General features: G+C 60.6%; 4 protein-coding genes across 5 annotated transcripts; 1 reads left to right on the top strand and 3 right to left on the bottom strand.

Annotated features, from left to right (window-relative positions):
* Positions 1–151: 151 nt before the first annotated feature.
* Positions 152–3183, bottom strand: LOC136016389 (small ribosomal subunit protein uS7). The gene is made up of 6 exons (XM_065683486.1): positions 3081–3183; positions 1518–1623; positions 1206–1415; positions 977–1105; positions 387–485; positions 152–278 (listed from the first exon to the last, which is right to left on the bottom strand). Exons 2-6 carry the CDS (start codon positions 1620–1622, stop codon positions 210–212), a joined length of 612 nt encoding a protein of 203 aa, XP_065539558.1. The 5' UTR covers position 1623; positions 3081–3183; the 3' UTR covers positions 152–209.
* A 501-nt stretch (positions 3184–3684) lies between these two features.
* Positions 3685–7826, bottom strand: LOC136016450 (class II histocompatibility antigen, M beta 1 chain-like). 2 transcript variants are annotated; one of them, XM_065683646.1, is made up of 6 exons: positions 7760–7826; positions 6041–6313; positions 4322–4603; positions 4101–4214; positions 3963–3998; positions 3685–3820 (listed from the first exon to the last, which is right to left on the bottom strand). In XM_065683646.1, the coding sequence occupies exons 1-6, from the start codon at positions 7803–7805 to the stop codon at positions 3810–3812; spliced, it is 762 nt and encodes a 253-aa protein (XP_065539718.1). In that variant the 5' UTR covers positions 7806–7826; the 3' UTR covers positions 3685–3809. The 2 variants fall into 2 exon arrangements, with proteins under 2 accessions (XP_065539718.1, XP_065539717.1); XM_065683645.1 differs by lacking the exon at positions 7760–7826 and having other exon boundaries at positions 6041–6542.
* A 2009-nt stretch (positions 7827–9835) lies between these two features.
* Positions 9836–13428, bottom strand: LOC136016449 (class II histocompatibility antigen, M alpha chain-like). Its single transcript, XM_065683644.1, has 4 exons — positions 13043–13428; positions 12699–12956; positions 10154–10435; positions 9836–10055 (listed from the first exon to the last, which is right to left on the bottom strand). Exons 1-4 carry the CDS (start codon positions 13110–13112, stop codon positions 9922–9924), a joined length of 744 nt encoding a protein of 247 aa, XP_065539716.1. The 5' UTR covers positions 13113–13428; the 3' UTR covers positions 9836–9921.
* A 2252-nt stretch (positions 13429–15680) lies between these two features.
* LOC136016446 (bromodomain-containing protein 2-like) lies at positions 15681–25514 on the top strand. The gene is given in 14 exon segments (XM_065683639.1): positions 15681–16568; positions 17231–17378; positions 17380–17532; positions 18534–18671; positions 18743–18884; positions 18971–19179; positions 19984–20364; positions 20453–20581; positions 21254–21508; positions 21600–21781; positions 22769–23082; positions 24136–24242; positions 24244–24259; positions 25292–25514. Coding segments are annotated over 14 exon segments (2334 nt in total). The 5' UTR covers positions 15681–16539; the 3' UTR covers positions 25423–25514.
* The last annotated feature ends 151 nt before the right edge of the window (positions 25515–25665 follow it).

Raw genomic sequence — 25665 nt, 5'->3', positions numbered from 1 at the left:
CAGCTTGGTTTAGGAGGAAAGGCCCAACGCCACGGGGCCCGCTGCCACTGGAGCATCCCAACCTTTCCCCATCGACCCCATCCCAGCGGAGGGGGGAATCTCCTTGCCCCGTTCCCTTTATCCCATCCCTTGATCCAGGTTTTCCCTGCTCTTTTCCAAGGCCATCCAAAGGCAAAGGCCATTTATTAGGGAAGAGCCGACGGGGGCTCCTAACGGTTGGATTTGGCCACGCGCTCCAGCTCATCCTTCTTCTTGATGGCGTAGGAGTTGGAAGAGCCCTGGAAGGAAGGGATCAAGGTCGGATATGGGGGGATCCGTGCGTCCCCATTCCCAATGGGAATGGCACAAAGGTGATCCCCGCATCCCATCCTCCTCCTCCTCCTCACCTTGGCGGCGTTGATGAGCTCATCCGCCAAGCATTCCGCAATGGTCTTGATGTTGCGGAACGCGGCTTCCCGGGCTCCGGTGCACAGGAGCCAAATGGCCTGAAGGAAAAGGTGGGAATGAGGGATGGAAAAGGGGATGGATGTTGGGATGCAGGGGATGGGGAGTCAAATGGCTTAAAGGAAAAGGTGGGAATTAGGGATGGAAAAGGGGGTGTTGGGATGCAGGGAGCCAAATGGGCTAAAGATGGGAATTTGGGATGGAAAAGGGGATGTTGGGATGCAGGGAGCCAAATGGGCTAAAGATGGGAATTAGGGGTGGAAAAGGGGATGTTGGGATGCAGGGAGCCAAATGGGCTAAAGGAAAAGACGGGAATTAGGGATGGAAAAGGGGGCGTTGGGATGCAGGGAGCCAAATGGGCTAAAGATGGGAATTAGGGGTGGAAAAGGGGATGTTGGGATGCAGGGAGCCAAATGGGCTAAAGGAAAAGATGGAATGAGGGATGGAAAAGCGGATGTTGGGATGCAGGGAGCCAAATGGGCTAAAGATGGGAATTAGGGATGGAAAACGGGATACAAGGGGGGGGGGGTACCTGATTGACGCGGCGAAGGGGGGACACGTCCACGGCCTGGCGCCGCACGGTGCCGGCGCGGCCGATCCGGGTGGAGTCTTCCCGAGGGCCGGAATTGATGATGGCGTTGACCAGGACCTGCAGAGGGTTCTGGAATGGGATAAAAGGAGAGGGGTGGAATCAGCATTAATAGGGAATACGGAGGGATGAAAAGGGGATATGGGGTGCCCCACAGATGCGGCATTCCCACCTCTCCGGTGAGGAGGTGGATGATCTCGAAGGCGTGCTTGACGATGCGCACGGTCATGAGCTTCTTCCCGTTATTCCGGCCGTGCATCATCATGGAATTGGTGAGCCGCTCCACAATGGGGCACTGAGCCTTCCGGAAGCGTTTGGCCGCGTAGCGCCCGGCGCTGTGGGGTAAGTACTTGGCATACTTCTCCTTGACGGCAATGTAATCCTATAGGGGGAAGAAAGGGAAAGGGGGGGGGTGAATCCCAAAGGAATTCCCAACAGTGGGAATGCCATGGGAAGGGTTGTACCCCCCCCCTCACTGTGGTACCTGCAAGGAGATGTCGTTGATCTGGACGTCATCCGTGCTCCACTTCCCAAAGAGTTTGATGTCCGGGGTCTCGGTCACGGCTGGAGCGGTTTCCCAGTCGGACATACTGGGAATATCCATGGAAAAAAAAAAAGGGGGGGGGGGGGTTAAGGGGGTGCAGCCTCAGAGCCCGAAGTTGGGGGATGGGGGGGGGGGGGTGAGGAGCAAATCCATCGATGAGGGGCACGAGGTGGGATCCAACGGGAGAGGGAATGGAGAGGACAGGGATGAGCCCCTCAAGTCCCAGCTTAGAGCCCCACACAAGCCCCGTTTCCCCTCCTCAGCCCCATAGATACCCCATAGCCCCGCTTTTCATCTCCTCAGCCCCACAGACACTCATTTCTCCTCCTTCCCCAGCCCCATACATGCCCCATAGAGGCTCATTTTCCCCCCTCAGCCCCATAGACATCCCATAGAGGCCAATTTTCCCCCCTCAGCCCCATAGACACCCATTTCCTCTCCTCAGCCCCATACACACCTCTGAGCCCCCCATTTCCCCCCCTCAGCCCCATAGACACCCCACAGAGTACAATTTCCCCTCCTCAGCCCCATAGACACTCTTTCCCCCCCCGTCAGCTCCACAGACACCCCATAGACACCCATTTCCCCCACTCAGCCCCATAGATACCCCATAGGCCCCCATTTCCTCCATTAAGCCCCATAGAGGCCCCATAGACACCCCACAGAGTACAATTTCCCCTCCTCAGCCCCATAGACACTCTTTCCCCCCCCTCAGCTCCACAGACACCCCATAGACACCCATTTCCCCCACTCAGCCCCATAGACACCCCATAGGCCCCCATTTCCTCCATTAAGCCCCATAGAGGCCCCACAGACACCCCTGAGCCCCCATTTCCCCCCCTCAACCCCACACACCCCCAGATGAGCCCCATTTCCCCTCCTCAGCCCCGTAGACACCCATAGGGCCCCATATCCCCTCCTCAGCCCCACAGACACCCCATAGGGCCCCATTTCCTCCCCTCAGCCCCACAGAGGCCCCACAGACACCCCTGAGGCCCCCATTCCCCCCCTCAGCCCCACAGGCACCCCATAGACACCCATTTCCTCCGCTCAGCCCCATACCTGCCTCATAGAGGCCCATTTCCCCCCCTCAGCCCCATAGACACCCCATAGGGGCCCATGTCCCCCCCTCAGCCCCATAGACACCCCTGAGCCCCCTATTTCCCCCCCTCAGCCCCATAGACACCCCATACAAGCCCCATTTCCCCCCCTCAGCCCCACAGACGCCCCATAGGGCCCCATTTCCCCCCCTCAGCCCCACAGACACCCCATAAGGCCCCATGTCCCCCCCCTCAGCCCCACAGACACCCCATACAAGCCCCATAGACACCCTATACAAGCCCCATGTCCCCCCTCAGCCCCATAGACACCCCATACAAGCCCCATTTCCCCCGTCAGCCCCACAGACACCCCATAGGGCCCCATGTCCCCCCTCAGCCCCACAGACACCCCATAGGGCCCCATGTCCCCCCTCAGCCCCATAGACACCCCATTGCCCCTCACATGGCGGCACCGGCGGCGGCTCGGGCCTACTGAAAGGCCCGAGACGGGGTTTCCGGGCTCTTATGCAAGGGCTCGCTCGCCGTCGCGCATGCGCAGCGCCGCAGGCGCAGCCCCGTCGGAGGGCTTTGAGCATGCGCAGTGGGGTAGCGAAGCCTCATCCGCCATGTTTGTTGAGGGTAAGTGCCCAAATGGCGCTTGTGGGGCACGGGAAGGGGCCATTGGGGCAGAGGGGGCACAAAGGGGGCAAAAAGGGGGCAAAAAGGGGGCACAAAGGGGGGGCGGTGGCGTTCGGGGCTGGTGGGCAACGAGGGAGACCCCAAACCCTGCTCCGGTCCCTCTACGGCCCGTGATTGGCGAAGCCGCCCGCGGCCACCAATCAGACCTCGAATCGCGGCTGACGTCATCGGGTGCCAGGCAGATCAGTGGGAGGTGAGATGTCAACCAGACCCTTGGGGGGGGGACGGGACGGGGACGGGACGACGGGTGCGACCACCATAGGGGGACATAGGGGATACCCCCAGGCCACCCCATAGCGCAGAGCAGGGCCCGTGCCCCCCCTGCCCCACATCGCGGTGCCGAGCCCCATTGTCACCACCACCACAAGGCCATGGAGCATCTTTATTGCCACCAGCAACGTGCGGGTGTGTGTCCGTGTCCGCCCCCCCCCCCCCGGGGTGAATGGTACCATCCGGATGTCACCACTGCGAAGAACGGGGGGGGGGGGGATCCTCAGATGCTGCCTGCAATGGGGACACACACGTGGGGGGGCAGCAGAACGGGGTGGGGGGGTCTATGGGGATGGGGGGGACACACACGTGGGGGGCAGCAGAACGGGGTGGGGGGGTCTATGGGGATGGGGGGGGGACACACACGTGGCCTTACCTATGGGGCGGGTGTCACCTTCGATGGGGGTGTAACCTGCAAAGGGGGTGAATGGAGGGGGGGGAAGGTGGTGGGGAGAGGGGGGTGAGGAGGGTCCGTGTCACCCCCAAAACACTGTCCCCGTCCCCATGGTCTCACCCGGTGCCGGGGCCCGGTAGCGATGGAGCCCAATGGCGAAGACCCCGAGCCCCAAGAGCAGCACCACGGTGGCCGCTACCACCTTCACCAGCAGCGCAGGGGACAAGCCATGACCTGGAGAGGAAGGGGGGGGACGCAACACCGTGAGATGATGTCATACACACCACCCCCCCATTTGGGGTGACAAAGAAAAGGGGGTGCCCCCCCCCCCCCCGACTTACCCCAATCCACCAAGAGGGGTTGGTCCAGGGCCGGGTGTTGCACGGAGCAGGTGAAGGTGTCCCCATGGGCCGGGGCCGCCATGAGGGTGAGCTGGGTCTGGTAGGTGAGGTCCCCATTGGGGACAAGGGGGGGGGGTTTGTCACCGGGGGGGACCAGGTCCCCGTTGTGCAGCCAAAGGACGGTGACGGCCGGGGGGTAGAAGCCCCACACGTGGCACGTGAGGAGCACGGGCACCGAGGAGTCCCCGGAGGATGAGGAGGTGATGCGGGCCCGGGGGGGGGCTGTGGGGAAGGGAGGACGTTGACCGCCCCGTTGACAGGACCCATTGACAGGACCCATTGACCATCCCCATTCACAGGACCCATTGACCATCCCCATTGACCATCCCCATTGACCGGCCCCATTGACCGGCCTCACTGACCATCCCGATTGACAGGACCCATTGACAGGACCCATTGACCATCCCCATTGACAGGACCCATTGACAGGACCCATTGACTGGCCCCATTGACCAGCCCCATTGACCGGCCCCATTGACCGGCCCCATTGACAAGACCCATTGACCAGCCCCATTGACAAGACCCATTGACCAGCCCCATTGACAGGACCTATTGACCATCCCCAGTGACCATCCCCATTGACAGGACCCATTGACCATCCCCATTGACAGGACCTATTGACAGGACCCACTGACAGGACCCATTGACCATCCCCATTGACCGGCCCCATTGACAGGACCCATTGACCATCCCCATTGACCATCCCCATTGACTGGCCCCATTGACCGGCCCCACTGACAGGACCCATTGACCGGCCCCACTGACAGGACCCATTGACCACCCCCATTGACCATGCTCATTGACTGTCCGCATTGACCATCCGCATTGACCAGCCTCATTGTCCAGCCCCATTGACAGGACCCATTGACCACACCCACTGACCATCCCCATTGACCGTCACCATTGACCATCCCCACTGACTGTCCGCATTGACAGGCCTCATTGTCCGGACCCATTAACAGGATCCATTGACCACGCCCATTGACCACCCCCATTCAATGTCCCCCTTGACCACCCCCATTCAATGTCCCCATTGACCATCCCCATTGACCACCCCCATTCAATGTCCCCATTGACCACCCCCATTCAATGTCCCCATTGACCACCCCCATTCAATGTCCCCATTGACCATCCCCCTTGACCACCCCCATTCAATGTCCCCATTGACCACCCCCCTTGACCACCCCCATTCAATGTCCCCCTTGACCACCCCCATTGACCATCCCCATTGACCATCCCCATTCAATGTCCCCATTGACCACCCCCATTGACCACCCCCATTCAATGTCCCCCTTGACCACCCCCATTGACCATCCCCATTGACCATCCCCATTCAATGTCCCCCTTGACCACCCCCATTGACCACCCCCATTCAATGTCCCCCTTGACCACCCCCATTGACCACCCCCATTCAATGTCCCCCTTGACCACCCCCATTGACCACCCCCATTCAATGTCCCCCTTGACCAGCCCCATTGACCACCCCCATTCAATGCCCCCATTGACCATCCCCATTCAATGTCCCCCTTGACCACCCCCATTGACCACCCCCATTCAATGTCCCCCTTGACCACCCCCCTTGACCACCCCCATTCAATGTCCCCATTGACCACCCCCATTCAATGTCCCCCTTGACCACCCCCCGTCCCCCTCACCCACCGCTGCCCAGGCCGCTGATGCTGTGGGGCCGCAGGCGGCTGCAGGCGCGCTCCCTCTCCCTCATCCTCTGCCTCCAGGCCGGGTTCATGCTCAGTGACTGGGCCAGGGCCTCGGCGATGTCCCCCAGCACCCCCACGGTGCAGGGCACGGTGCGGCCGGGGGTGCCGGGCTCGGAGCACACCAGGGGGGCCCCGTTGAAGCCCAGCACGAAGCCGGGGACGGAGCCGTTGGGAGCCAGAGTGCAGGAGCCCCAGAGCTGCACCACGAAGGCGGCTGCGGAGGGGACACGGGGGGAGAAGCTCCGGGGGGTGAGCGCTGCCTGCAGCCCCCACACCTCCATGCATGCGTCCCAATGCACCTCCATGCATGCGTCCCAATGCACCTCCATGCATGCATCCCAATGCACCTCCATCCATCCATCCATCCATCCCAATGCACCTCCATCCATCCATCCCAATGCACCTCCATCCATCCATCCCCATCCATCCATCCATCCATCCCCATCCATCCATCCCAATGCACCTCCATCCATCCATCCCAATGCACCTCCATCCATCCATCCCCATCCATCCATCCATCCATCCCCATCCATCCATCCCAATGCACCTCCATCCATCCATCCCCATCCATCCATCCCAATGCACCTCCATCCATCCATCCATCCCAATGCACCTCCATCCATCCATCCATCCCAATGCACCTCCATCCATCCATCCATCCCAATGCACCTCCATGCATCCCAATGCACCTCCATCCATCCATCCCAATGCACCATCCATCCATCCATCCATCCCAATGCACCTCCATCCATCCATCCCAATGCACCTCTCTGCATCCCAATGCACTTCCCTGCATCCCAACGCACCTCCATCCATCTATCCATCCGTCCCAATGCACCTCCATCCATCCATCCCCATCCATCCATCCATCCCAATGCACCTCCATCCATCCATCCATCCCAATGCACCTCCATCCATGCATCCCAATGCACCTCCATCCACCAATCCCAATGCACTTCCCTGCATCCCAACGCACATCTGTGCATCCCAACGCACCTCCATCCGCATCCATCCATCCCAATGCACCTCCATCCCCATCCACCAATCCCAATGCACCTCTGCATCCCAGTGCACCTCCATCCATCCCCATCCATCCCCATTCCCATCTCCCCATCAATCCCAACCCCTCCAGCCGCTTGAAATCATCACTTGGGGACCCCCAGGGCTGAGCCCCCCCAAACCCTCCCCAATGCCCCATAGGGCTGAGCCCCCCCAAACCGCCCCCAATGTCCCATAGGGCTGAGCCCCCCGAAACCGCCCCCAATGTCCCATAGGGCTGAGCCCCCCCAAACCCTCCCCAATGTCCCACAGGGCTGAGCCCCTCGAAACCGCCCCCAATGTCCCATAGGGCTGAGCCCCCCCAAACCGCCCCCAATGCCCCATAGGGCTGAGCCCCCCCAAACCCTCCCCAATGTCCTATAGGGCTGAGCCCCCCCAAACCCTCCCCAATGTCCCATAGGGCTGAGCCCCCCCAAACCCTCCCCAATGTCCCACAGGGCTGAGCCCCCCCAAACCCTCCCCAATGTCCCATAGGGATGAGCCCCCCCAAAACCTCCCCAATGCCCCATAGGGCTGAGCCCCCCCAAACCATCCCCAATGTCCCATAGGGCTGAGCCCCCCCCCCCCGATCACCCCCAAATCCCCCTCTTCCGGTCCCCACCTGCCCCCCGGCCCCCCAGCACCAGCCCCAGCAGCAGCAGCAGCATCTCTGGGTCCTGCCGAGGGCCTCCTGCCCCCCCCCGGGGCCCTGCCCCACATCCGTGGGTCACTGGGCAAGGGGAGTGACCCATCCGTGAGGCAGCCAATGAGAGCCCGCGCTGGATGCGCGTCATCAGTTGCCAGGGCAGAAGATGCCGGCGGCAGCCACAGTCGGGACATCGCGGTGGGGGGGGACGGGACCGGCGCGTTGGACCCTGCTTTGACCCCCCCTAAAGCCGGGGTCTCTGCTGGGGGGTGATGGACATGGGGGGGGCAAGGAGGGAGCGGGATGGGGGTGGGGAATGGGACCGGGATCGGGAGTGGGGCAGGATCCGGAGCAGGAGCAGATCCAGGACCGGGGACCACGACCAGAACTGGGACCAGGACCAGGACCAAGACCAGGACCAGGACCGGATCCAGAACTGGGACCAGGACCCACATCAGAACCAGGACCAGAACTAGGACCAGGACCAGACCCAGAACTGGGATCAGGACCAGGACCGGATCCAGAACTGGGACCAGGACCCACATCAGAACCGGGACCAGAACTGGGACCAGGACCAGGACCGGATCCAGAACTGGGACCAGGACCCACATCAGAACCGGGACCAGAACTGGGACCAGGACCAGGACCGGATCCAGAACTGGGACCAGGACCCACATCAGAACCAGGACCAGAACTGGGACCAGGACCCACATCAGAACCAGGACCAGAACTGGGACCAGGACGGGATCCAGAACTGGGACCAGGACCCACATCAGATCCAGAACTGGGACCAGGACCCACATCAGAACCAGGACCAGGACCGGATCTAGAACTGGGACCAGGACCCACACCAGAACCAGGACCAGAACTGGGACCAGGACCAGGACTGGATCCAGAACTGGGACCAGGACCCACACCAGAACCAGGACCAGAACTGGGACCAGGACCAGGACTGGATCCAGAACTGGGACCAGGACCCACATCAGAACCAGGACCAGAACTGGGACCAGGACCAGGACTGGATCCAGAACTGGGACCAGGACCCACACCAGAACCAGGACCAGAACTGGGACCAGGACCAGGACTGGATCCAGAACTGGGACCAGGACCCACATCAGAACCAGGACCAGAACTGGGACCAGGACCAGGACCGGATCCAGAACTGGGACCAGGACCCACACCAGAACCAGGACCAGAACTGGGACCAGGACCAGGACCGGATCCAGAACTGGGACCAGGACCCACATCAGAACCGGGACCAGAACTGGGACCAGGACCAGGACCGGATCCAGAACTGGGACCAGGACCCACATCAGAACCGGGACCAGAACTGGGACCAGGACCAGGACCGGATCCAGAACTGGGACCAGGACCCACATCAGAACCAGGACCAGAACTGGGACCAGGACCCACATCAGAACCAGGACCAGAACTGGGACCAGGACCAGGACCGGATCCAGAACTGGGACCAGGACCAGAGCTGGGACCAGGACCAGAACCGGGACCAGGACCAGAACTGGGACCAGGACCCACATCAGAACCAGGACCGGGACCAGAACTGGGACCAGGACCAGGACCGGATCCAGAACTGGGACCAGGACCCACATCAGAACCAGGACCGGGACCAGAACTGGGACCAGGACCAGGACCGGATCCAGAACTGGGACCAGGACAAGGACCAGATCCAGATCCAGAGCTGGGACCAGGACCCACATCAGGACCAGGACGAAGAGCAGAACCAGGACAAGGACATGGCTGGGGACCAGGAGCAGGATAGGACCCATCAGACACCAACAGACAAACCTGGGCCACCCCTAAATGAGGTGGGTGCCGCATCCCTGCACCCGGGACTTGTGGGGACACTGAGGGTGACTCCGTGGGGGTTGAACCCTTCTATCAGCCACTGGAGAAGCCACCACTGTGGCCGCATCCCACGACGGGGAAACTGAGGCACGGTACCAAGGAACCTCGTTTTGGACGGGGGGGTGTATGTGTAGCTCAACCCCGTATCAGCCATCGGAGAAGCCACCATGAGAGCGGCTAACGCATCCATAGACAAAAGGGGTTTAATGCTGAATGGAGACAACCGGCACCAGCACCAATAGGGGGTTGTTGTCAATGGCACGAGGTGACCCCCGTTACCCTCCTTGCCTGCTCCGCCACGCCACCACCGCCATGACGATGCCCATCAGAGCCAGGACCGTGCCCAAGGCCATGGCAGCGCCGCACAGCGCCGTCCACAATGTCTCGGTGTCCGCCGTCTCCTGCGCCACTACAACGGGGGACGACAACAACAACAACAACAACAACGGGATAGGAACAACCGCGGTTGTCCCCCGGTGTCCCCCCCATTGGTGTCACCGCGCTCACCCCAATAGGCCACGGCGGAGCTGTTGAGGCCGGGGCTGGTGACGACGCAGCTGTAAGCGGTCCCGGCGCTGGGGGTCACCTGGAGGTAGGAGAAGCGGGTGAAGGTGACGCCGTTGGTCGCGGTGTAGCCGGTGTGGGTGACGCCGTGGGTGACGGGGACGTCGTCCACCCTCCAGGTGATGTCCACGGCGGGGGGGGAGATGTTCTCCACCAGGCACACCAAGGTGTTGGGTTGGCCCAAAGCCGGGGGTTGCAATGGGAAGAGTTTGGCCACCGGGATCCCTGCGATGGGATGGGGACAAAGGGGGGCTTGGGTTGGGGGGGAGCTCTGGGGGGGCCTTAAGGTCCCGCGTCTCCAAACCGTCCCCGTGAAATGTCCCAAATTGGCCCTTTTACAGCCCAAAATCAGCCCAAAAAGCAATGGGGATGAAATCTGTCCCCCTGAGGGCCACACAATGACCACCATGGGCATGATGACCACATTGACCCACCATAACCACAATGACCACCATGGCCACGATGACCATGTTGACCCACCATAACCACAATGACCGCCATGGCCACGATGACCATGTTGACCCACCATAACCACAATGACCGCCATGGCCATGATGACCACGTTGACCCACCATAACCACAATGACCGCCATGGCCATGATGACCATGTTGACCCATCATAACCACAATGACCGTAATGGCCACCATGGCCATGATGACCACAGTGAACACTATAGTCACCACGACAGTGACAACCATGATGACCACCATGACCACAGTGACCACGTTGACCTACCATAACCACAATGACCATGACCACGATGACCACCACGACCACTGTGCCCACCATGACCATGCTAACCTATAATAACCATAATGACCACGGTGCCCCCCATGACTACAATAACCTCCTAACCATAGCAACCACGATGACCACCACGACCACTGTGCCCACCATGACCACAATAACCCATCCTAACCATAGCGACCACGATGACCACCACAACCACGGTGCCCACCATGACCACAATAACCTATCACAACCATAACGACCACGGTGCCCACCATGACCATGCTAACGTATCACAACCATAACGACCACCGTGCCCACCATGACCATGCTAACCTATCACAACCATAATGACCACCGTGCCCAGCATGACCACAGTGCTCACCATGACCACAATAACCCATCCTAACCGTAGCGACCACCATGACCACGGTGCCCACCATGACCACAATAACCTATCCTAACCATAGCGACCACGATGACCACCATGATCACAATAAGCTATCACAACCATAACGACCACCTTGCCCACCACGACCATGGTGCCCACCATGACCACAATAACTCATCCTAATCATAGCGACCACCATGACCACAGTAACCTATCACAACCATAATGACCACAGTGCCCACCATGACCACAATAACCCATCCTAACCATAGCGACCACGATGACCACCACGACCACGGTGCCCACCATGACCACAATAACCTATCCTAACCATAGCAACCACGATGACCACCACAACCACGGTGCCCACCATGACCACAATAACCTATCCTAACCATAGTGACCACAATGACCACCACAACCACGGTGCCCACCATGACCACAATAACCTATCACAACCATAACGACCACCGTGCCCACCATGAGCATGCTAACCTATCACAACCATAACAACCACCTTGCCCACCATGACCACAATAACCCATCCTAACCATAGTGACCACGATGACCACCACGACCACGGTGCCCACCATGACCACAATAACCTATCACAACCATAACGACCACGGTGCCCACCACGACCGTGCCCACCATGACCACAGTGCCCACCATGACCACAATAACCCATCCTAACCATAGCGACCACGATGACCACCACGACCACAGTGCCCACCATGACCACAATAACCTATCCTAACCATAGCGACCACGATGACCACCAGGACCATGGTGCCCACCATGACCACCGTAACCTATCACAACCATAACAACCATGGTGCCCACCATGACCACAATAACCCATCCTAACCATAGCGACCACGATGACCACCACAACCCCGGTGCCCACCATGACCACAATAACCTATCACAACCATAATGACCACGGTGCCCACCATGACCATGCTAACGTATCACAACCATAACGACCACCGTGCCCACCATGAGTATGCTAACCTATCACAACCATAACGACCACCTTGCCCACCATGACCACAATAACCCATCCTAACCATAGTGACCACGATGACCACCACGACCACGGTGCCCACCATGACCACAATAACATATCACAACCATAATGACCACAGTGCCCACCATGACCACAATAACCTATCACAACCATAACAACCACGGTGCCCACCACGACCGTGCCCACCATGACCACAGTGCCCACCATGACCACAATAACCCATCCTAACCATAGTGACCATGATGACCACCACGACCACGGTGCCCACCATGACCACAATAACCTATCACAACCGTAACGACCACGGTGCCCACCACAACCACGACGCCCCCCGTACCCCTGGCCTGAGCCTGTTGCCCGCTGACGACATTGTTGGTGAGGACGACGAGCAGCCTCTTGCAGAACTCCGCATCCTTCAGGACCAGCTCCGGTGCCTCCAGCTCCGGCGGCTCCGGTGGCAGCTCCGGAACGCTCCGGGCCCAGGAAGAGCCCGAGAAGTTGAACCAGAAGAGCTGGTCCGTGTCCAGGGTCACCGCCAGCCCCAGCGAGGGCTCATCCGGTTGGCAGAAGAGGACCTCGGACAGGACCTGTGGCTCTATAGGGAGAAGGGACAAGGAGGGGACAGGGATGGGGACAAGGAGGAGACCCCCTTGCATTAACCCCCCCCTCCGGACCTCTCACCATCGCTGCCCGCAGCCCCCAGGGCCACCCAGAGCCACCCCACGGCCACCAGCACGGCCTCAGCACCCATCGCGATGGGACCCCGCGGTGCTACCGGGTGCCGGCCCCTCCACCAATAGGCGGCCGGCGCTCTGCTTGCGTCACTTGTCACCGGGGAGAAGAGCCCGAGGGAGCGCTCGGGTGCTGTGACAGCGCTGGGGACAGCGGGGACCCCCGGCGGGCTTAATTAACAAGCGCTGTTAATTAGGGGGCACCCCCCTGCTCTATGGCCCCACAGCCCCACACTGAGCGTTGATGCTACGGGGGCGAAGAGCTTGCTGCAACGCCCTGCTGCGCCCCTATAGCAGCGCGCACTGCACCCACTGCACCCCCGGGTACCCCACAGCAGCGTGAACTGCACCCCCATAACAGCACCGCTGCATCCCTTTGTACCCCATAGCAGCATCACTGCATCCCCTCGTGCCCCATAGCAGCATCACTGCATCCCCTCGTGCCCCATAGCAGCATCACTGCATCCCCTCGCTCCCCATAGCAGCATCACTGCACTCCCTGCACCTCCTTGCACCCCATAGCAGCCCCACTGCACCTCCTCGCACCCCATAGCAGCACCACTGCACCCCCTGCACCTCCTTGCACCCCATAGCAGCCCCACTGCACCTCCTCGCACCCCATAGCAGCCCCACTGCACCCCCTGCACCTCCTTGCACCCCATAGCAGCCCCACTGCACCCCCTGCACCTCCTTGCACCCCATAGCAGCACCACTGCACGCCCTGCACCTCCTTGCACCCCATAGCAGTACCACTGCATCCCTTAGCACCCCTTAGCAGCACCCACTGCGCCCCCATAGTAGCGTGCACTGCACCCACTGCATCCCCTTGCACCCCATAGCAGCAGCACTGCACCCCCTTGTACCCCACAGCAGCCTGCTCTGCACCCCTTCATCAGCGTGCACTGCGCCCACATAGCAGCACCCCTGCATCCCTCGGCACCCCTTAGCAGCACCCACTGCACCCCTATAAGTACCGTGCACTGCACTCACTGCACCCCCATAGCAGCGTGCATGGCAGCCGCACGCCCCGAGTGGCTGCAGGGCGCTGCTGCAACCCCTTTTCCCCCCCCTTTTATGGGTGTTCCCATCATACCCGACCCCCCCTTCCATACAACCCCCCCCTCCCATGGGTGCCCCCACTGCTTGGGACCCCCATGGGTGCCCCCCACCCCGGGGTACCAGCGCTGTCGCTGTGTGTGTGCCCCCCCCCCCCCCATCACCTCCCGCAGGGCCGGCATTAGGACCCTGCGGCGCGGCGAGAGACCCCGTCGGGGGTTGAATGAGAACGGGGGTGATGAATGGGGCCGTGGGAGCCGCGGGGGCTCCACGTGACGGCGGGGAGCCAATCGGGGCGCGGGTGACGTCGCGCGCGGCTCCCTTTCCTTGCCCCAGGATGGGGGGTTTTGGGGCTTTTAAAGGCGATTTTTTTACCCCAAAACGGGGTTTTTTTTTGGGGGGGGGGGGATGAAGAGGGGCCCCATGGGGGGGGACGCCTCAGGTGAGTGATGGGGGGGGTGGAAAGACCTCGCCCCCCCCCCTTTTTCATTAGGGATTGGGGGGTACGGGAGGGGGGGGGTGGTCCTGCCCCCTCGCGTCATCGCAGCGGGCCAATGGGCGGCGAGAGCGGCGGTGACGCGGGAGGCGGCGGTTTTGGGGCGAAAAGCGCCATGTTTGGGTGTTCGCGCGGGGGCGGCGGGCAGGGCCCCAAGTGCTGTGTCACGGCCGGGGGGGGGGGGGAGGACATGGTGGGGGGGGGGAAACAGGGACTCAGCCGCGTCCTGCGAGGCCGCGGAGGGAGACAAGGAGGGGGGAAAGCGGCTCTGCCCCATAGGGCGAAGGGGCTTGGGGCTGCCCCCGAGCGCTGCGGGGGTCCCGGCGCCGCCGTGGGGCCCCTCACGGTGGAGGCCGGGGGGGGTGGTTTAAGAGGAAGGAGCGGTCGGATCGGGCCTCACCCGCGGATCAGGCCCCTTCCCGGCGCTGCCGGACCGTGTCCGCGGGGGTTGTCCCGTTGCTGAGGGGCGTGAGGGGGGCTCGGTGCTGCCTGCGGGGCCGTAGGGCCCGCTGGGCGCCCGGGGGGGCCCGGGGAACGGGGCAAGGCGAGGAGGGCGCTGGGCTGCCCCGGACCCCTGCGATGGGGGTGACAGCGGCCGGGGAGGGGGGGGGGCGGCCCGGGGGCGGCCGGGGGGAGCCCCGGAGCGCGGCGCTCATTGTCCGCCCGGTGCCGCCGCGGGCGCTCAAGATGGCGGCGGCGCGGCTTCCCCTCAGACACAGACAACGGCCGCCAACGGCCGCTTCCGCCCGCCGGTCCCGCCCCTTCGCGCCCCTTTCTGCCAATCACGTCGCGGGGAGCGGGGGCGCTGTCCAATGAGCGTCTCCGCCGCCCTTTGCGCCGGGTGAAGCGTCCGGGCGGAAAGGGCGTCGCGCGTCGGGGTTTGACGGGCGCGTGGCTCTTCCAATGGCGGCGAGGCGCGGGGCTCGCGTCCGCCCAATGAGGCGGCGGCGGGGCGGGGAAAAGCGGGCGCGGTGACGTCAGCGGCGCCGCCGCCCAATGAGGGCCCGCAGCGTGTCTATATAAGGGCGGCCGGGGGCAGGCCGAGCGGCGCCATTTCGAAGGGGACGGAGCCGGGAGCGGAGCGGGCCCGGTTGCGCGCGCGGGGTGGTGGGGGGGGGGGCGGGCGGGGCGGCCCCAAGCCGGATCCATCCCCGCCTCCGCCGCGCCCGGACGGCTCCGCCGGACCCTCCCCGGCCTCCGTAGCGACCCCTGCCTGCGGCCAGCGGTGAGGGGCCCTCCCCTTCACCCCCGGCGCTTCCCCTTCCCTTTCCCTTCCTCCTTCCCCGTCATCCGGGAGCCAAGATGGAGCCCGGCCGCTGAGCACCGGCCCGGTGTCCATCCGCCGCCATCCGCCGCCGCCATCGCCGCCGCCGTCCTCATCCCCGCTGCCCGCGGGCGCTGCCGGCTCTTAGCTCCGCGTCCACGCCGGGATTGACCGCAGCGCGTCGGATTTGAGGCCCGACGGGGGGCTCCGAAGAGGGAACCCCCCCCCCCCCCTCCATCACCACCATCACCACCCCCCCCCCCCGCTCTCCGTCCTTTGCCTCCCCGGCTCTTCCTTCACCGTGTCCCCGCCGCCATTTTCTCCGCGCCCGCTCCATGTGAAGGCCGCTGGATGCTCCCGACCGCAGCAGCCGCCGCTTGACGCCCGTCGTGCCCCGGGGGGAGAGGGGAGAGGGCGTCCGCCTCGTCCCCCCCTTCTTCCCCTTCGCTCCCCGGCGGCCGGGGATGCGCTGACGGGGGCAGGCCCCCACCGGGCCGGTACCGGTTGAACCCCCCCCCCACCCCACCCCGTTACTCCGGGCAAAGTGGGGGGGGCGTCGGAAGAGACGGCGGCGGCCGGAGGAGAAGGAGAAGAAGGGCCGGGCCCGCGGGGCTCGCACGCAGCCGCCGGGATGCTGCAGAACGTGAACCCCCAGAGCAAGTAGGTACCGGGGTTGTAACGGGGTTGTGGGGTGGGGGGTGGGGGGGTCGTTGTCGGCCCATCCCGGTGCCTGTGCTTTGCGGGGCCGGGCCCCCGTGGGCAGCGGTGTTGGTGCTGTGGCGTTGGTTTGAATGGGGATATTCGGGATGCCGGTTTTTCCATGGGTTTTGTGGTCCTCGCATCCCGGTTTTCCGCTGGTTGCCGTCGTTTTAAAGCGTTGGGGTTGCGGCCGTCAATCAGGAACGGGGCACGGGTGCGGATCCCTTAGGTTGCGTGCTCTTGTTTTCCCCCATGGATGGGTTGGGGGCTTGGTGATCGCAACCGCACCAGCCCCGTGCCGTGATTCCGGTTTCTTGGCGTTGCCGTGAGGGGTAAATCCCCATGGAAGCGGTGACAGCGGCACAAGGGGGTGTCAATGGCACCCGTGCCCTTTGTTTCGGAGGGTGAGGTTGGATCCGCTTGCCCGTTCCTTCGGAAGTTGACACCCCCCCCCCCCCCAAAATCCCACCCTGGGACCCGGATTCGCATCCGGAGCCAATCCTGGCGCTGGGAAAAGCCCCTGACCCAACCGCTTGGTGATGCTTTTGGGGTGGTTTCTTCTCTTTTGGCTAAGCCACAACGGAGCTGTTTGGTTTAACCCTGTCTCTGCTCCCCTTTTCCAGGCTCCTAGGGGAGGGCAACGCCGGGCTCATGGCTCTGGCTACGGAATCCACCCCCGGCAAGCGGATCCGCAAACCCTCCCTCCTCTACGAGGGCTTCGAGAGCCCCACCATGGCCTCGGTGCCGGCGTTGCCGTCGCCGCAGGTGAACCCCCCCCCCTCCCGAGGTTTCCAACCCCAAGAAGCCCGGCCGGGTCACCAACCAGCTCCAGTACCTGCACAAAGTGGTGATGAAAGCCCTCTGGAAGCACCAATTTGCTTGGCCTTTTCGGCAACCGGTGGACGCCGTCAAGCTGGGGCTCCCGGTAACGCAGCCGGATGGATGGGAATTGGGGGGGGGGACGGGACGGGATTGGCGTGTGGAAGCGTTGTCCCGGCACATGGATCCGTGTGTGGATGGATGCGTGTGGCCCCATCGCCCCTCACGCGTGCAGGCAGGGGGTGTCGGGCACATGGAGATGCCGCTTGGGGCATCTCCTTTCACCTCTTGGTTCTCCCCCCACCCCTCTTCTCTCTTTGTCCCCCCAACCCTGAGAGTGCCACCGCCGGCGTTCCCAAACCTTTTCCCAAGGAGATTTTGCCGTTTTCCGGGCGCCAGATCCCATCCCAACACCTTCCCTATCCCCCCACCACCACCACCATGGCCCCTCATAGGCGGTGGGGCTCATCCTGGGGCCGTCCTCCGAGCAGTTGCCACCTCTCCCCTTTTCTCCCATTATCCCTTCTAAAAAGCACGGATGCAACCACGCAGCCGCTCTTAGAGGTAAATCCGGACGTTTGCCCCCCCCACACCTTTTCCCCCCCCCATTCCCACCTAATCTCTTGTGCCCTGAATGCGTTTTGCAGATGCCCATCCATGAGTATGTAGAAGACATCTTGTGACCCCAAAATTAAACGCCAGCCCCCCCGTGTCTCACCTGTGGCGCTCGAGGATTTAAAGCCCGGAGGTAATTTTTCCATGGAGGTTCTTTCTTTTTGCTCTTCCTTAGATTTTTTTTTTCCTCCCCCCCCCTCCCCTCCCCTCCTTTTCCTTTCCCGGGATCATCGAGCCCATCCGGACACCGGCCTCCATCCAGCTCTCCCCATAGCGTAGGTTTTCCACCCTGCCAGAGGACACATAGTGGGACGGTGGCACTCTCAGGGTAGGGAGCAAACCCTTGTTGCCCCCCCGCCAACCCCGGCCCCAAGCCCCCTTCCTGCCTGCGTTTGGGTGCTTGTGTGAGAGCTGGTGTGTGAGCTCGGCGCCGGGTACCGGAGCTTCCAGCCCATCCGTAACGCACCGCTGCCGCATCCCGTTATCCCATAGGATTACCACAAGATCATCAAGCAACCCATGGATATGGGGACGATCAAGCGGCGCTTGGAGAACAATTACTACTGGGGGGCTGCCGAGTGCATGCAGGACTTCAACACCATGTTCACCAACTGCTACATCTACAACAAGGTGAGAACCACCCCATCGCCACCGGCATCGCCGACTCGCCGCAACCCTAACGTCCTTTTGGGCCCTTCCAGCCCACGGATGACATCGTCTTGATGGCCCAAACCTTGGAGAAGATCTTCCTGCAGAAGGTGGCTCAGATGCCCCCGGAAGAGCAGGAGATCGTGGTGCCGGTGGCCAGGAACAGCCATAAGAAAGGAGCGTCGCGGGCGGCAGGTACCGCTCGCCGCGACGGCTGTCGCGGTAAGGGCTGGTTTAGCGGGGGGGGCGCGTTCCTAACAGCGGTCCTCACCCCGATCCAGCCCTCTTGGCCGGCCTCACCGCCGCTCAGCAAGTCCCCGCCGTCTCCTCCGTGTCCCACGCCACCGTCTACGCCCCGAGCCCCGAAATCCCGACCACCATCGTCAACATTCCCCATCCGTCGGTCATCACCGCCCCGCTCCTCAAATCCCTGCACTCGCCCGCGCCGCCTGTCCTGGCTGCGCCGGCACCCACCCAGCCCGTGGCTAAGGTAGGAGCTGGCACCCCAGGGGGTGTTTTGGTGGATTTGGGGGGTGTTTTGGTGGATTTGGGGGGTAATTTTGGGGTTTTGGGGGAGTTGGGTATTTTGGTGGATTTTGGGTGGATTTTGGGGGTGTTTGGGGGCTATTTCAGTGGATTTTGGGGTATTTTGGTGGATTTGGGGGGTATTTGGGGCTTTGTGGGATTTGGGGAGCATTTTAGTGAATTTGGAGGTATTTCTATGAATTTTGCAGGTATTTTGGTGGATGGGGGGGTATTTTAGTTGATTTGGGGTATTTTGTTGGATTTTGGGGGTATTTCAGTGGATTTGGGGGGTATTTCAGTGGATTTGGGGATTTTGTGGGATTTTAGGGGTATTTTGAGGGTTTGCAGCATTTTGGGGGTATTTCAGTGGGTTTTGTGCTTTTCTGGGACTTTGGGGATATTTTGAGGTTTTGTGGGGTTTCGGCGGTGGTTTGAGGGCATTTCAGTGGATTGTGGGGCTTTGTGGGATTTTGGGGGCATTTTAAGTTTTTGTGGGATTTTGGGGGTATTTCAGTGGAGTTTGGGGTTTTGTGGGATTTTGGGGGTGTATTTCAGTGGAGTTTGGGGTTTTGTGGGATTTTGGGGGTATTTCAGTGGAGTTTGGGGTTTTGTGGGATTTTGGGGGTATTTCAGTGGGGTTTGGGGGTATTTTGGGGTATTTCAGTGAATTTTGGGGGTATTTCAGGGTATTTCGGTGCGTCTTGCAAAGGCGGAGGGGAGTGTTCCCCAGCCTCATTTCGGGGTGTTTATCGGGGGGGTGGGGGGGCAGAAGAAGGGCGTGAAGCGGAAAGCGGACACCACCACCCCCACCACCACCGCCATCATCGCCACGAGCGGCGGCGGCGGCGAATCCTCGCCTTCGGCCACGCTGCTGGAAAGCAAAGCGGCCAAAATCCCGGCGCGACGCGAGAGCGGGCGCCCCATCAAACCCCCCCGGAAGGATTTGCCGGATTCCCAACAGCACCAGACTTCCAAAAAGGGGAAGTTGTCGGAGCAGCTCAAATACTGCAACGGGATCCTCAAGGAGCTGCTCTCCAAGAAGCACGCGGCCTACGCGTGGCCCTTCTACAAGCCCGTTGATGCCTCGGCTCTGGGGCTCCATGACTACCATGAGATCATCAAGCACCCCATGGACCTCAGCACCATCAAGGTGTGGGGCTGGGTTTGGTGGGGGAGGCAGGAATTTAGGGGTTTGGGGTGGTTTGAGGTTTTCCTCACTGCCGGTTTTCCTCCCGTAGCGGAAAATGGAGAACAGGGATTACCACGACGCGCAGGAATTCGCTGCCGACGTCCGGTTGATGTTCTCCAACTGTTACAAGTACAACCCCCCCGACCACGACGTGGTGGCCATGGCACGGAAGCTGCAGGTGAGCTGGGGTCGGGTGCGTGAGTGCCCTTGGGGCCATTGTCCAGTCTGGTCCCAGTGTCCTGGTCCCATCTTCAGGGATAAGACTCCAGTGTCCTGATGTTGTCCCAGTCTGGTCCCAGTGTCCTGGTCCCATCTTCAAGGATAAGACTCCAATGTCCTGATATTGTCCCAGTCTGGTCCCAGTGTCCTGGTCCCATCTTCAGGAATAAGACTCCAATGTCCTGATGCTGTCCCAGTCTGGTTCCAGTGTCCTGGTCCCATCTTCAGGGATAAGACTCCAATGTCCTGGTCCCCATGGACAAGACACCAGTGCCCAGTCCCATTCCCAGTTTTCTGGTGTGCGGTGTTCCTGTTCTAGTGTCTGGTCCTGATGTCATTGTCCCAGTATCCAGTCCCATCCCTGTTGTCCTGGTGCCTTATCCCTAAGGATAGAACAAGACAATGTTATTTGGGTCCTGGTGTCCCGGTATCCTCTCCCCACGGATAAGACCCTATGTTGGTGTCTTGTCTGATCCTGGTGTCTTTTTGGTCCCATTTCCAGGGATATGACAGGACCTTGGTGCCCTTGAGTGTCCCCTTGGTTCCTTGGGGCATCCCCATTGCCCTTTGGTGTCCTGGTGTCCCGGTGCCCACCCCGGCCCCCACTGACCCCCCTCCCTGCCTCCTCCAGGACGTGTTTGAGTTCAGCTATGCCAAGATGCCGGACGAGCCGCAGGCCGCCAGCCCTCCCTCGGTCTCGGCACCGCTTCCCGGCGCCCTTTCCAAATCCACCTCGGAAGAATCCTCCAGCGACGAGGACGACGACGAAGACGACGACGAGGACGACGACGACGACGAAAGCAGCAGCGAGAGCTCCTCGGAGAGCGAGGAAAGCTCCGACTCGGAGGAGGAACGGGCCAACCGCTTGGCTGAGCTGCAGGAGCAGGTGAGGAACCGGAGCCGGTGCCGGAGCCGTACCGGAGCCGTTGCCCGGTGCCCACCTCACCCCCCCCTCCCCGTGTCCATCCCCCCTGCAGTTACGTGCCGTCCACGAGCAGTTGGCTGCCCTCTCGCAGGGCCCCGTCTCCAAACCCAAACGGAAGAGGGAGAAGAAGAAGAAGAAGAAGACGGAGAAACACAAAAAAGGGGGAGACGAGGAAGCGCGGCTGCGGCAGGCGCAGCTCCGCCGGGCCCGGAGAGCCGCTGCCGGCGGCACCCGGTGAGCGCGTGGAGGGGGAAAGCAGGGGGGAGGTTTGGGGGGGTTGAGGTAGGAGAAATGAGATTTTGGGGGCTTAATTTGGCTCAGTGGGGACTGTCACAAGGGTTTATTGGGGACTATTGTGACAGTTGATCACGGTTTATCGCAACTGGAGACTGTCGCAAGTGTTTACTGGGGACTGTCGTGACAGCTTGTCGTAGTTTATCGTGATTGGGTTCTACCCCGAGAGTTTGTTGGGGTTTAGTGGGGACTATCGCGCCGGCTTGTCACAGTTTGTCGTGATTGGGGACTATCGCAAGAGTTTATTGGGGACTGTCGTGACAGTGGATCACAGTTGATCGCGACTGGGGACTGTAGCAAGAGTTTATTGGGGACTATCATGACTTGATCATAGTTTATCGTGACTGGGGACTGTCGTGAGAGCTTGTCACGGTTGTGATTGAGGACTATCACAGGCGTTTATTGGAGACTATCGTGACAGCTTGTCATAGTTTATCGTGACTGGGGACTGTCGCAAGAGTTTATTGGGGTTTACTGGGGACTGTCACGATAGCTTGTCACAGTTTACTGCAACTGGGGACTACCGCAAGAGTTTGGGGACTATCGTGATAGTTTATCACAGTTTATCGCGATGGCGGGGGGAAATTGGGGGGGTTGAGGTAGGAAAAATATTTTGGGTGCTTATTTTGAAACTTCTTGGGGTGTGTTTTGAAAAATCTGGATTTTTCTGAACAGTTTTGGTGAAAATGGAAGTATTTTGGAGGGAGGACGTGTGTTTGGGGCAGGAAAAGTGGTGATTTTAGGGCAAATTTGAGGTTTTGTGTGAAATTGAAGGGGTTTCGGGCATGAAAATCGGGTGGATTTGGGGTGAATTCATGGTTTATGTGCAACCAGCCGGGCGTTGTTGAAATGGGGGTGGTTCTGGTGGGGAAACCCCTCGGTTTTGGTGAGGAAAAGCGGGTTTCAAGCAGCGATTTCACCCATCAGGAACTCGAAGAAGGCGGCGAAAGCGGCGCTGCCACCGCCGCCATCGGCGCTCTACGACTCGGAGGAGGAGGAGGAGAGCAAACCCATGACGTACGACGAGAAGCGCCAGCTCAGCCTGGACATCAACAAGCTGCCCGGGGAGAAGCTGGGCCGCGTGGTGCACATCATCCAGTCCCGGGAGCCCTCGCTGAGGGATTCCAACCCGGAGGAGATCGAGATCGACTTTGAGACCCTCAAGCCCTCGACGCTGCGGGAGCTGGAGCGCTACGTCCTGTCCTGCCTGCGGAAGAAACCGCGCAAGCCCTACAGCGAGAGTGAGACAATGGCCCCACGGCGGCCTTTGGTTGACTTTGGGTTGAGAGGGTTGGGTTGGTTGGGTGTAGGCCGTTGGGTTGAAGGGGTTGGGTGTTGGGTTGGTTGGGTGTAGGCCATTGGGTTGAAGGGGTTGGGTGTTGGGTTGGTTGGGCGTAGGCCATTGGGCCATTGGGTTGAGGGGTTGGGTGGTTGGGTGTAGGCCATTGAGGGGGCTGGGTGTTGGGTTTGTTGGGTGCAGGCCATTGGGTTGAGTGGTTGGGTGTTGGCCATTGGGCTGTTGGGTTGAGGAGCTGGGTGTTGGGTTGGTTGGGTGTTGGGTTGAGGGGTTGAGTGTTGGGTTGGTTGGGTGTAGGCCATTGGGTTGAAGGGGTTGGGTGTTGGGTTGGTTGGGCATAGGCCATTGGGTTGAAGGGGTTGGGTGTAGGCCATTGAGGGGCTGGGTGTTGGGTTTGTTGGGTGCAGGCCATTGGTTGAGTGGTTGGGTGTTGGAGTGGTTGGGTGTTGGCCATTGGGCTTTTGGGTTGAGGGGTTGGGTGTTGGGTTGGTTGGGTGTAGACCCTTGAGGTGTTGAGTGGTTGGGTGTTGGAGTGGTTGGGTGTTGGCCATTGGGCTGTTGGGTTGAGGAGCTGGATGTCGGGTTGGTTGGGTGTAGGTGGTTGAGGGGTTGGGTGTTGGGTTGGTTGGGTGTTGGTGGTTGAGTGATTGGGTGTTGGGTTGGTTGGGTGTAGACCGTTGAGGTGTTGAGTGGTTGGGAGTAGGCCATTGGGCCATTGAGTTGAGGGGTTGGGTGTTGGGTTGGTTGGGTGTAGGCCATTGGGCCATTGGGTGTTTTGGGGGGGGGCTGGTTGGGTCAGCGGGGTCCCCATGGGGTGGTTGAGGGTTGGATTGGTTGCTCGGCCATCGGTTGAGCGGTTGGGTTGGGTGTTTCGGGGTGGCAGGTAGGGTGTTGGTTGACCATTGGGTGTTCAGGTTTCGGGGCTGTGCTGGGTTTTGGGGTGGTTTTGGGCTATTTTGGGGTCCCTTTTGACCCCCCCCCCATGTCCTCTCCCCAGCCTTGAAGAAGCCGGTGGGGAAGACGAAAGAAGAGCTGGCGCTGGAGAAGAAGCGGGAGCTGGAGAAGCGGCTGCAGGACGTCAGTGGGCAGCTCAACTCGGCCAAGAAAACCCCCCAAGAAGGGTGAGCGCCTGTCGCGATAGGTCGCGGGCGGGTTATCACAGCCTGTTGTGATAGCACAGGGCAGGGTATTGCCCACTGTGGGGGTTTATGGGGGACCGTTGCGAGTTTAGTGGGGTTATCGTGACAGTTTGTCGCGACAGGCGATCGGGAATGGCCACGATAGTTTATGGGTGTTTATATGGGACTCTTGTGACAGTTTATTGCTGTTCAGTGGGAGCTGTCATGACAGTTGATCAGGGACTATCGTAACCGTTTATTGGGGCTTATCATAGCTCATTGTGGACTATCGCGACAGTTTACTGGGGCTTGTGACAGCTTATCGAGGGTTGTCGTGACAGTTTATCGTGATAGTTGATAGGAGACTATAAAAATGGCATTGGGGTTTATTGCAGCTTATCGAGGACTGTCGTGACAGTTTATCACGACAGGTGATTGGAGACTGTCACAGTGGTTTTATTGGGGTTAATTGCTGCTTGTTGGGGAGTATTGCAATGTCACTCCTCAGAGGGGAATATTGCAAGAGTTTATTGGAGTTTGTTGAGGACTATCGTGATAGTTTATTGCGATTGGGGAACTATTGCAAGAGTTTATTGGGGTTTATTGGGGACTATCGCGACAGTTCATCACAGTTTATTGCCATCAGGGACTATCGCAAGAGTTTATTGGGGTTTATTGGGGACTATCGCGACAGTTCATCACAGTTTATTGCGATTGGGGACTATCACAAGAGTTTATTGGGGCTTATTGGGGACTATTGCGACAGTTTATCACAGTTTATCGCGATTGGGGTCTGTCACAATATCATATTGGGGACTATCATGACAGCTTGTCAGTTTATCATGATTGGGGACTGTCACGGGAGTTTATTATTTATTTATTGTAGATTATTGGGGACTATCGTGACAGTTCAGCACGATTTGGGACTGTCGTGACAGTCTATGGCCGTTTACCCCGGTTTTTGAAGCGTTTCTCGACGTCTGTCGTGCCCTGTCGCGACAGAGCCCTCACCCCTCGGTTTCTCCCCCCCCATAGCCAGCGACAAGGCCGAGTCCGCCCAGCACGTGGCCGTGTCCCGCCTGAGCGCCTCCAGCTCCAGCTCGGACTCGAGCAGCTCCTCCTCCTCCTCTTCCTCCTCCGACACCAGCGACTCCGACTCGGGGTGACGGGGATGATGACGCCATCGATGACGTCAGCGGGATACAACCCTTCCCTTCCCATTCCCTTCCTTTTCTCCTCCTCCCTTCCCCCTCCCCCCCCCCCCCCCCCCCCCTGTTCCCACCCCCTCAGCGATGGGATTGGACAGAAACGGATCTGTGGGACCGGACTGAGCCCCTCCCCCCACACAGCCCCTCCCCCTCCCAAAAGGGGGCGGGGTTAAGGGGGAGCCCCTCCCCCCCCCCACACAT

Source organism: Lathamus discolor, chromosome 6 (genome assembly GCF_037157495.1).
Source record: "Lathamus discolor isolate bLatDis1 chromosome 6, bLatDis1.hap1, whole genome shotgun sequence".
NCBI lineage: Eukaryota > Metazoa > Chordata > Aves > Psittaciformes > Psittacidae > Lathamus > Lathamus discolor.
The sequence above is the reverse complement of the archived record's forward strand: the minus strand, read 5'-3'. Positions and strand labels throughout refer to the sequence as shown.

What these genes read in the sequence shown, in the direction of transcription:
- LOC136016389 (XM_065683486.1), bottom strand. Translation starts at nt 1,622, where the DNA reads ATGTCCGACTGGGAAACCGCTCCAGCCGTGACCGAGACCCCGGACATC. An exon ending in TCAACGACATCTCCTTGCAG is followed by an intron (nt 1,416 to 1,517) that starts GTACCACAGTGA and finishes TTCCCCCTATAG; the next exon opens with GATTACATTGCCGTCAAGGA. An exon ending in CCCTTCGCCGCGTCAATCAG is followed by an intron (nt 486 to 976) that starts GTACCCCCCCCC and finishes CTTTTCCTTCAG; the next exon opens with GCCATTTGGCTCCTGTGCAC.
- LOC136016450 (XM_065683645.1), bottom strand. Translation starts at nt 6,530, where the DNA reads ATGGATGGATGGGGATGGATGGATGGAGGTGCATTGGGATGGATGGAT. An exon ending in ACCCCTCTTGGTGGATTGGG is followed by an intron (nt 4,215 to 4,321) that starts GTAAGTCGGGGG and finishes CTTCCTCTCCAG; the next exon opens with GTCATGGCTTGTCCCCTGCG. An exon ending in CTACCGGGCCCCGGCACCGG is followed by an intron (nt 3,999 to 4,100) that starts GTGAGACCATGG and finishes CCCCCTTTGCAG; the next exon opens with GTTACACCCCCATCGAAGGT.
- LOC136016449 (XM_065683644.1), bottom strand. Translation starts at nt 13,112, where the DNA reads ATGGGTGCTGAGGCCGTGCTGGTGGCCGTGGGGTGGCTCTGGGTGGCC. An exon ending in GGGGGCTGCGGGCAGCGATG is followed by an intron (nt 12,957 to 13,042) that starts GTGAGAGGTCCG and finishes TTCTCCCTATAG; the next exon opens with AGCCACAGGTCCTGTCCGAG. An exon ending in GCAACAGGCTCAGGCCAGGG is followed by an intron (nt 10,436 to 12,698) that starts GTACGGGGGGCG and finishes ATCCCATCGCAG; the next exon opens with GGATCCCGGTGGCCAAACTC.